The 11,727-nt window shown below is 44.9% G+C and overlaps 1 protein-coding gene across 1 annotated transcript; it reads right to left on the reverse strand.

The window, feature by feature from the left end:
• Positions 1-3,901: 3,901 nt before the first annotated feature.
• LOC123395830 lies at positions 3,902-11,292 on the reverse strand. The gene is made up of 2 exons (XM_045090865.1): positions 10,249-11,292; positions 3,902-4,240 (listed from the first exon to the last, which is right to left on the reverse strand). Exon 1 carries the CDS (start codon positions 11,234-11,236, stop codon positions 10,301-10,303), a length of 936 nt encoding a protein of 311 aa, XP_044946800.1. The 5' UTR covers positions 11,237-11,292; the 3' UTR covers positions 3,902-4,240; positions 10,249-10,300.
• Positions 11,293-11,727: the final 435 nt, after the last annotated feature.

An 11,727-nucleotide genomic window follows, 5' to 3' on the forward strand; every position in this document is an offset into this window, starting at 1 on the left:
AACTTCAGAAGGATCTGATTGAAGAGTGGTGGGCATGGCATGGACGAGAAAGCGCATGATTTCTGCATTCAACATTGTATTGTTCATGAACTATTGGTTGTGTTTGTTGCATTATTTGTTGTACTGAACGATAAATTATTTGTTCGAGCTGTAAACCTATTTATTGTTGATTTATTTTGTTTGTTTGATCATTTTTTGCTTCTATTTTTTGAAATGTATATGTGGTTTGTGCGTGCTGCGCGCGCTGTATTTTTGGGCACTGCTGGAGCGACGCGCGCGCGCTGCATTATAGGGTGGCCGTTGGAGCCAGCGTCTATCCCCGCGCTAAACCAACCGAAGCGCGCGCAGCAAATACATTTTTTGGGCGCGGCGCGAAGCGCGGCGGTTGGAAATGCTCTAAAGAAACACGTGTGTGTGTGCGTAAATACGCGCAAGCGGAACCTCCTTCTCATATGGGGAGCGCTACGCATCCATCGGTAGATGTTTAGTAAATATCCACCACCACGATAACCGTTGGATCTCTACGCGTGCAACCGCCCGCACTAACTATTGGCACGCGGCTCGGCCGCCTTTCTGAATACATTAAGTCCTGAAACAACAAACGAGTTACGGAAACAATTGTTTTGTTTCGGCTCTGACAGAGCTGTGAACGGCTATAGAATATTTTCTGCAACAAAGATCGTGTTGCGGAAATACCCGTGTAATTTTTTTGCAACAAAGTTTGTTATATAATGTTTTCCGCAACAAAGATAGTGTTGCGAAACACATGTATAAATTTTTTTAACATATTTTTTTAGAATATTTTCTGCAACAAAGATCGTATTGCGGAAACACATGTAGATTTTTTTTGTAACAGACTTTGCTATAGAATATTTTCTGTAACGAAGACCGTGTTGCGAAAACACCTTTAATAGATCTTTTAAAAAGATCCGTTGCCTCACAGGCTGCCGGATCTGCCATATATGGCATTCACGCGTGCTTTTCTATTTATGCAACAAAAGTCTTGTTGTGGAACTCTTTGTAACATAAATCTTGTTGCAGAAATATTTGTAACAGATGTTGCGTTGTACTTTTTTTTGCAACAGAGGAGATGGAGGAGGAGAAAGGGCCAAGTCGACGAGGCGAAGACGGATGAGGAAGAGAAGATGGAGAGCAGGAAGGGCTGGCAACGGAGGAAAGCTTGCTCGTCCCGATGCTGTCACGTTTGGTGGCCTGCGTGCCCCGTCGGAATCTTACAACAAACTACTAGTAACAAGAAAGAAGATTGCAACAATAGGTCAGTTGCAAACTTAGGCTGTAAAAAAAGGATGTGCCCTGACAGAATCTTGTAACAAACTACTAGTTGCGGGAAAGAATATTGCAACAATGAATCAGTTGCAAACTTAGGCTGTAAAAAGAGGATGCTCTAAAATCGTTCGATTAAAAAAAATCTGACGGCCAGAGAGACGGTAGATGCACGTAGACGGATCCACCGGGTGACCAGAAGCTCTCGTATTGTGCCATAATGCATACGTTTCTTGATGTATATAATGTCTTAAAAATCAAGACCTCACTGTGTTCAAAAATACTACTCCACTGCTGGTTACGTTGATGGGGGAGTGTCAGCTTGGGCTTCGGAAAGGAAGATAGCGCGGAATGAGATAATCAGCAGAGAAGCGTGGTTGAGAATTAGTACAGGAAAGGATTTCTCAAGAGACTTTTTAAGGTACATCATACAACCGCTGGGACAGATTATCTGGGCCGTTGATTGTATTATCTCGGCCGTTAATTGGCTGGGTATTGTAAAAGATCTACTATTTCTCAAGCCTGGGTACGAGACTGCATGCTGAATCCATTGTTGTTGACGCAAGCTATTCAGAGTGCAGATCTGCTCAGCACCGATGCCCCGACCGGGTTATCTTTCGTCCTCGACAGATAATAATAAATAAATAAAAATACCTTTGCCGCCTTGAACTGCTCTAGTTTCAGTGATAATTATTGTAATAAGGTCGCGGAAGCTTGAGCATAGCATTCCGGTTAAAAAGAACAGTTGAAGAGCACAAAAACACCAAAAAAAAATCACCCCTGTCTCTACAAAAACGAACAACACAGAAAAACAAGGTGGCTGGGCTCAACGAAGGAAGCAACGCAAGTCCATGACGCTCAGAACCTTGAATCCGTCCAGGCTGCACCCCAGCACGAGCCTCGGCTTCTTCGGCGGCTCCGGCGGGCAGCGCAGAGGTGCGGTCCCTGCGCCGCCGTTCGCCGTCGGCGTCAGCGGCCCGTCGTCCTCGCCATCACGAGGCCGCTTCATCTTCAGCGGCTGCAGAGTTCCAGCGCCGTCCACCTGGACGTCGCCTCCCTCCGGCAGAAGAATCTTCCTCTGAAAACCCATGCCGCACCACCCTGCAAACAGGAATACAAACAGAGTTATACTATGTGTCAACTCAAAGAACAAAGACCGCACGTACTACTACTCTACCAGGTAGCTAGATGCCCCGAAACTTCAACCAATAACGGATCGATGATACGACAGGCAGACTGTGCAATGCAATGCCCGTGTTTATAAGCCAGCGAAAAGGAACAGCAAAAGATGTTTGCAAAAGCACAGAAAGAAAGAGATGCCGCTGAGACGGCCAGCCAGCCAGTGCACGGGAGAGGAATCTGAGGAAGTTGCACGGGAGATGAAAAGAGAGAGGAGCTCTTTTTAGCAATCCATTAGCGCAAGCTTTGCCTTCTTTCAAGAGCACTGACTGAAGGATATGATTAGCAAGATGCAAAGGCAAAGCGCTCGGTTTGGGAGCAAAATTAGTTTTTACTGAGGCGTGTGGAAAAGGAAAGCGCTCAAAGGGAAAAGATGAGGGAGTAAAGAGCAACTTTGTCTCTTTTCTTTTGTTGAAAAAGGGGAATAAAATAGCATAAGGAATGTGCATGTAAAGGTCAACTAGTTCGGATGCGTTTTAGAGGGCATCGGCTGTTGCATGCTCTAATTCCAAATGCAACTTTACAAGCTGTTGGGTGGAGCTTTTCGGTGCAGCACATCTCTTCTGTTCTTTGTTGAGTTTATTAAAGGTAGAAACCAGCATTAAATCAAATTTGTCTTTGTAGTAGATAGCAAACCAACTGTTTACATGAAGTATGTCTACGCTGCAGTGTTTTGTCGGGGCTTAATGTCTGACCTAGATAATTTAGCTACTGAAGACGTGAAAATTGCCGGGAAAAACCCAACATATAGTGTCTAAGCTAAATTTAGAAAGCTTGTTATAATCATTTGTAGTTTGATGTTTCTCGAAGGCAATGGTCCATGCTTGAAAAAAAAGGAAATGATGAAGGAGAAAAAGGAATAACCGAAGGGTGAAGTTGCTATATATACTCATCTGCAGTTTGATGCATCTTGCAGGGAATCGCCTTCACGCTTTGAAATATGAAGTTCAATGTAGCCTTTTAGACTGTTATAAATGAATGATATTTTTTCCCTTGAGCTTAAAAAGGATGCAAACCTTGTTGTTTTAAACTTGGTTAGTTACTATACTTTAAATTGAACTTAAGTAGGAGTACAGAAACAGCTGTGAGACTTAATTGAGAAAGCAGGTGAAAAATCCCAAATTTCTCCACTTTCAGAATTGTACTGTCAAAATATAGAAATTTTCACCTTAGACAGCAAATACCAAATCAGCACATCAGAAGTTACTAACAAGCAAATCACCACAGTTTGTACAAACGAGATCTGGATTTTATGCTATTATCAGTGGCTATAATTCTAATGAATAGCTAGAAACTACTCTATCCATTCACAAATACTCCCTCCGTCACAAAATAAGTGTCTCAACTTTAGTACAACTTTGTACTAAAGTTAGTACAAAGTTGACACACTTATTTTGGAATGGAGGGAGTATAAGATGTTCTAACTTTTTCCTGAATCGGATTTATATTTTTTTTTTCGAAAAGGAGGTCTCGCCCTGGCCTCTGCATCAAGTGATGCATACAGCCATTTATTTAATAACTGAAAAGATCCAAAATAGGTACAAAGTCGAAAGTAAAGAAAAAAAGAAATTACAAGGCGATCAACGCCTAAGCCGAGGATATGAATAGGAGTAGTTGACTAATTCCCTATTCTATCAGCATGTCGCCATCCATATCGGCTGAAGATAGCCTGAGCTACCATCTCCCATCGGGCACACCCAGTAACCAAAGGCTACCTGGTTTCCACAGGAGTGAGTAAGGACCACATGCAGATCAAGACGGTAGCCCTGAAGGTGACCTGCAGAAAGTTAATAAATTGTTGTCTGTTAAAAACTAGGTCATTTCTGCAGTTCCATATAGCCCACAAAAGTGCAGAAGTTCCAACTCGAATTAGCTTAGCGAACGAGACATTAACCCCGTCAAGCCACGTCCCAAATAACATGTTAATGCTAGTAGGCGGGGTAATGTTAAAAGCAATATGGATTGAGCGCCATAATATTTTAGCCATGGGGCAGTCCAGAAAGAGGTGCTTGATTGTTTCATACATCTGACAGAAGCTACATCTTCGATTTCCTTTCCAATTTCGCTTGGCCAAGTTATCCTTAGTTAAAACAACTCCTTTGTGGACAAACCACAAAAAGATTTTTAACTTAAGGGGAACCTTAACGTTCCAAATATGTGAAGATTTTGGAATAAGTGCACTATCAATAACATGGTCATACATTGATTTCACGGAGAACGTACCATTGGAGGTCAGTTTCCAAACAATCCTATCCGGATCATCAGAAAGACTAACATCCATTAGCCTTCTGACTAGATGTAGCCATCTGACCCATCTATTACCTACTAAGGATATGCGAAACTGAATGTTGAGAGGCGTCTCACGTAACACTGCCGCAACAGTCGTTTGTCTGCGCTGGGCAATGTTATACAACTGCGGATATTGAAGGGCCAGAGGCTCGTCACCTAGCCAGTTATCCTCCCGGAATCTAGTAGATTCACCATTGCCTATGATGAATTTAGTCCTGTTAAAAAAGCCGTTTTTGTCTTCATGAGACCCTTCCAAAAAGGTGAATCTCGAGGTCTCACTGTGACCTGAGCTAAGGTTTTTTGCTGTAGATACTTATTCTTCAGAATTTGTAGCCACATACCTTCTGATTCCACAGATAGTCTGAAAAGCCACTTGCTGAGCAGACACCTGTTCTTAACCTCTAAGTTTTCAATCCCCAACCCTCCTGATCTTTGGGCCTACAAATAATATCCCATCTAGCCAGCCTATATTTGGTCTTGACCTCATCACTCTGCCAGAAAACTCGTGATCGGTAAAAATCCAGCCTTTTTCGCACCCCAACTGGTACTTCAAAAAAGGATAGAAGGAACATTGGCATGCTTGTCAACACTGAGTTAACTAAAACCAATCGTCCTCCGTAGGATAGTAGCTTGCCCTTCCAGCAGCTCAATTTTTTCTCAAACCGATCCTCGATGCACTTCCAATCTTTAATAGATAATTTTCGGTGATGAATAGGGATCCCTAAGTACGTAAACGGTAACGTACCACCCTCGCAACCAAATAGTTGGTTATAAGTGAGTTGTTCTTCCTTTGCGTCCCCAAAGCAGAAGAGTTCACTTTTAAAGAAGTTAATTTTCAGCCCAGATAGCTGTTCGAATAAGCATAATATTAGCTTCATGTTTCTGGCTTTTTTGAGATCGTGTTCCATGAAAAGGATTGTGTCATCCGCATATTGTAGGATGGAGACACCCCCATCTACTAGATGTGGCACTAGTCCCCCTACTAACCCTTTTTCATTAGCCCTCCTGATCATTAGCGCTAACATATCTGCTACGATGTTAAATAAAATAGGTGACATAGGGTCTCCCTGCCTAAGACCCTTTAGTGTCTAAAAGAGATGACCTACATCATCATTCACTTTAATACCGACACTGCCCTTTTGTATAAAACGATCGATATGTTTTCGCCAAATCTCACAAAACCCCTTCATACGCAGAGTTTGTTGCAAGAACGACCATTTGACTTTATCATATGCCTTTTCGAAGTCTACCTTAAATAAGACTCCATTAAGCTTCCTGGAATGTAATTCGTGAAGGGTTTCATGGAGAACAACCACCCCTTCGAGAATATTCCGACCAGGCATGAATGTCGTCTGCGAAGATTGCACCACAGAATGTGCCATCTTAGTTAGCCTATCTGTTCCCACCTTTGTGAAAATTTTGAAGCTAACATTGAGCAGACATATGGGACGAAATTGTTCAATACGCGAAGCACCCTCTTTTTTTGGTAGCAACGTTATTGTACCAAAATTAAGATGAAAGAGTTGTAAGTGCCCGGAGAACAAATCGTGAAACATTGCCATAAGATCTTTCTTAATAATATGCCAACATCTCTTATAGAACTCAGCTGGGAACCCATCTGGCCCCGGCGCTTTACCGTTTTTCATACCCTGAATCGCCTGTAGCACCTCTTTCTCTAGGAATGGAGCGGATAGACACTCATTATCGGCTTGTCCAATCTGAGGAATATCCGCGATCTGATGCTTGTCCATAGACACATAACTATGAGTCGGAGCACCAAACAACCTTTTATAATAGTATGTGATGTACAACTTTAGATTCTCATGACCTACTATTGTACCCTCGTCTTGCTCAAGTTGTATTATCCTCTTTTTCCGATGCTTGCCATTTGCAATCAAGTGGAAACATTTAGTGTTGTCATCCCCCTGGACAATTGCCCTAACTTTTGCTCTGACAGCCCATTTCATTTCCTCTTCTCAAAGAAGGATTCGAACTCTTTGTTCAGCCTCGTTCTTTAACGCCCTCTTTTGTTCATCCAGCATGCGAGTTTCTGCCTGACGATCTAGAGTATCTATAAGTTTGAGCAGTCTATCTTGCTCATCTCTATAGACCCCAGATATATTCTTAGCCCAACCTCGCAAGAATTGTCTAAGATGACGTATTTTATTTTGCCAGACATCAACACTAGAGTTCCCACCCGCATACTTGTTCCATTCCCTAGAAATCATGTCCACAAACCCCTCACGTGTGAACCAGCTTGATTCAAAAGAGAAAGCATCATTTTTCCCTTTGTGAGTGGCCTGGCCAGAATCTAGTAGGAGTGGGGTATGGTCAGATATAGCCCTTTGAAGTGCACATACTGTGACTAGCGGGAATTTCTGTTCCCAGTCAACACTCGTAAGTACCCTGTCCAATTTTTCAAAAGTTTGATTAGGTAGAGAGTTGGCCCAAGTATATTTCCTACCTGAGAGATCAATCTCCCGTAGGTTGAGACTCTCTATAATTGTGTTGAACATAAAAGGCCATCCGCCATCAAAGTTATCATTGTTCTTCTCATCAGCTCTCCTGATGATATTAAAATCACCACCTACCACTAGTGGTAAAGTGTGATCGCAAATTCGAACCAAATCAGCCAGAAAAGCTGGCTTTTGCTCTGTTTGTGCGGCCCCATAAACCGCAACCAGAGCCCATTGGAGCCCATCTTCCTTGATTCTAATTCGAAATTTGACCGAGAACTCCCCTAGCACCACTTCTCGAACTTGAAGTGTATGACACCTGACACCAATTAAGATCCCTCCGGACCTTCCTCTTGGAGGGAGACAATGCCAATCAAATTCAACACCTCCCGAAAGAGAGTTTAGAAATTGCGATGTGAAGTTGTCACGTCCCGTCTCCATCAACGCGATGAAGTCAAGACTATGGTGTAACGTAGTTTCTGCAAGGAACCGAATTTTAGCCAAGTCTCTCAGACCTCTGCTGTTTCAAAACATTCCATTCATATTTCATCGTGGAATTTTTTAGCAGTCTTGAATCTAGCGCTCCTACGTATTGCAGAGACAGTATAGACCCTCCTTTTATAAGTGCGTTTTGGCTTTTCAGAAGCATACTCCTGGTCCATATAACCAGTCGTATTTTCGCCACCCTCTTTTAGTGTAACTTTGGGTTGGTGATTGATATGCAAAACCTCCTGAGGCTCCTCTCTATCCTCAGGTGAGACTAAATTTTCACACAGTAAATTCAGACCTCCCATGTTAGATATTGCCTCATCATTCATTGGTTTAATGGCAGCTAGGGTTCGAATAATATCCAAAGCCCTATCAACTTCTAAGCCCAATAAGTCGTTAATAGATTTGGAAATTTCTTTGCTAGTACTACCCAAGTTGACCCCCACAGAGGTAGCATTATCTATTATGTCTTGCGGGAAAAAATGAAGAATAGAATGATCAGTATTAATGGACATACCTGTCGAATTCTGAACCTCCTTCATTCTAGCCGCCCTCATAGCCCGCCCAATCTGCAAGTCATCCACGTCTGGCTGGGATTGTACCCGATGACTAGTCCTTCTATCTGGACCCATCGGATCTGGAACTCCACCAAAAGCTATGACTTCATCAACGGAGATCTCAACGGGCCGTGGTGCAGAAACTGTGAGAGAATCAGCAATCTCACCCAGTGAATGTCGAACTGGCCCGGGCAAATCACCATCCGTGGCCGTGCTCGCCTCTCCTTTTTTAGCATCCCCCAACGCAGCGCCCAGCTCGCCTCCAAATTCCTACGGCCTAGGGACGGCCGTGCAGTCCTTTGCATCACCGTGCACTTGGCGGTCGGCCACATCAGTGGAGCGTTCAGCAGCATCCATCAGAAAAGCAGAAACGTCGGCTGCATGGTCTACATGCGCAGCCATGCACGACGGATCAAGCCCGTGAGGATCCCCTCCCATGCAAGCGCCACCTTCCATCATCGTAGTAGCCGCAATAGGTGACTGTGCTGGTGCAAACTTTATACCCAAGTTAGCGCCAACAGAAACTGGTGCAGTACCAAGTGCCGGTTGTGTCGCAGGTACTGGAGAATTTAGAGTGGGAACCTCCCCAGCTCCTAACTCCCTCGCAGGAGCATCTCCAACTCCGCTGACACACCGCTCTGGATCAGCCTCCATAGCCGACTGCATAATCCCAGGTCGGTTACTAACAAGCTTTGCATCTGCCAGATATGCCTCCAAAGAAACCGGTTGCAACATATTAGTAGACTGCAGAATACCTATGTTGCTCCGAGGAGTCTTTCCCGTGAACCTCGGTAGTCTCGCCTGTAAGTCCGAAGCCTTGTGCATGGACCGACAAACTTTTGCCGGCGCAGATGCAGGTTGACAAGAACCAAACCGCAAATCGAGATCAGAAGCAGAGACCACGTGATTTGTACCAATGCCTGAGTGTTGCATAGATTGAGTTGGTTGTGCATTCTTCTGAGAAGAAAAAGTGGGCCCTGACTCAAAGGAAGTGTCATTCTCCTTGGCACCATCTGCATCATCACCATCAGTCATATTGGTATCTTTATCTGTGACTGGTGAATCAAAAAGAGTAGGGCTCTCTATTTCCAACTGGAGAGTGTACCGCATCCCCTCAAAAGTCCAAATGACCTCATCTGGAATAATCTGAATATCTAGCACACTCACTAGCATCCTCGCGACGCCTTTGGCTCTAGTGAACACCATATCCACCTCCTCTGTTTTACCAATAAGCGAACCCAAACTCCATACAACTCTAAAGTCATTCCGCTCCATTCCTAGAGAAAGAGGTGCTACAGGCGATTCAGGGTATGAAAAACGGTAAAGCGCCGGGGCCAGATGGATTCCCGGCTGAGTTCATTCATTTTGGTGTGTTTGTTCATTCATTTCAATCCATATTGAAATATCCAAAACATCTTATGTTTATGAACGGAGGGGGTAATAAAGAAGGGATATTTAGTTGCACAAACTTCACTACCAAATATTTAACAAAACAACTGAACACAGCAACTTTGTTTTCTTCTTGCACGTTTGAGATAATACCTAAATTTGGAAGAATTGAATTGTGATTTGAACAAGTTTTAAAATACTAACTGACAGCCCATCGGATCTGAAATCTTCGTGTGCCTTTAGAGTCTTTCTTATTTGCCAATTTACATCTGTGATCACACATCGATTTATCATCTGGTCAACAGATATTTCAGGAGACATTATCCATATACCACAGAACAAAACAATTTATCATAGATTTAGACCACTCATTTTGTGATAATTACATTTTAAATACTTCCTCCGTCCCAAAATAAGTGTCTTAAGCTTAATACAATTTTGTACTAGAGTTAGTACAAAGTTAAGACAATTATTTTGGGACGGAGGGAGTAGCTTAGATATAGTTCCATTTCATTCTAGTTGTCATGCCCTGTTAGTCACTAGTCAATGTCTTCCAAGAATGTACTGGGACAAGAAGAATTCAGTAATGTGCTGCGCTTACTTACAGAAATCACTCTGCATTCTTGCACCGAGAACCACCGCATAATCCCCATGTATTCATGTATCACCATTGCCATTGTACGGCTTCCACATATCAACATAGTGGCCAAGCTCCGGCGGCAGCCTAGCCTTCCACGCCGCCGCCGCCTCGGACGTCCACGCCACCGGCCCTGTCATCGCCACCCAACTTTCATCCACACTCAGCACAGCTACCATGCCCTCCCCGAACGCTGCCGCCATCGCCCGCAGCGTCGCATCCTTCACCGCCTCGCCGTCTCTCCCCTCCTCCTCCGCCTCCACGCAGCCCCCGCCGCAGTTCACCATCACCCTCCCTCCCGGCGCCACCATCCCGCCTATCTGGCGCCAGGTGTCCGCTTTCTGGAGCTCCGGCAGCACGCTCCCGTTGGCGAACAGATCCACCAGCACGCCGCCGAAGCCTCCCGGCACGGCCTCGGCCTCCAGCGCGTCGCCGACGTGGATGAACAGCCTGCCGGCGTGGTCCCTTTCGAGCTCGGCGAGGCTGAAGAAGTCCCGGGCGACGGCGATGACAGAGGGGTCGAGCTCCCAGCCGTGGACGGATATGTCTGGGTAGAAATGGAGGAGGGCGCGCGCGGCGGAGCCCGCGCCGAAGCCGAGGACGGCGAGGGATGGGCGCGGGAGGAGAGGCGGGAGGGTGGCGAAGGCGTCGAAGTAGGTGGAAGTGAGGGGGCGGTAGGGGCGACGAGGGAAGGAGACGGAGTGGATGTTGCCCGGGCCGTCGAGGAGGAGGAGGCGTGCGCCGGCGAGGGGGTGGCCGGCAGCGCGCGGGGAGACGTCGGCGACGCGGATGTGGTTGTGCGGGGAGCGGACGTCGGCGACGAGCTGGAGCTCGTCGGGGAGGGGCTGTGGACCGGAGTTTCTTGCCGCGGCGGCGAGGATGGGGGTGACGTGGAGACGGCCCAGACGGCGGATGGGTCTCGGGTGTGGAACAGCCACCGGGACCGGGAACGCCATCTCCACCAAGGCAGCAGCCGGAGGACTTGTTTAGGCTGGTTGTAATGGACATTATCATGCATATGATATACTACACCCCGTAATGCATAGTATCATAGACTAGGTTATTTATTGACATGCATAACACATACTTCATTCATTCCTAAATATAAGACATTTTAAAGATTGCACTATGAACTACATACGGATGTATATAGACATATTTTAGAGTATAAATTCACTCATTTTGCTTCGTATGTAGTCTCCTAGTAAAATCTATAAAAGGTCTTATATTTTAAAACAGAGGGAGTAGTAGCTTAATATTTAATATGATACGGTATCATGCTATGATACTTAACCCTCTCTTTCTTCATTTAATTCTAAACCACCTCATCAAAATTGTTTAGTTGGCATGCATAATACTACCTATGGTACTACCATTACGACCAACTTTATGGTCTTGCTCTTTATTGTTTACTCCTTTATCCTTTTCTTCTATATTTTGAAATAAC

The sequence above is a fragment of the Hordeum vulgare genome, chromosome 5H (genome assembly GCF_904849725.1).
Source record: "Hordeum vulgare subsp. vulgare chromosome 5H, MorexV3_pseudomolecules_assembly, whole genome shotgun sequence".
Lineage (NCBI taxonomy): Eukaryota > Viridiplantae > Streptophyta > Magnoliopsida > Poales > Poaceae > Hordeum > Hordeum vulgare.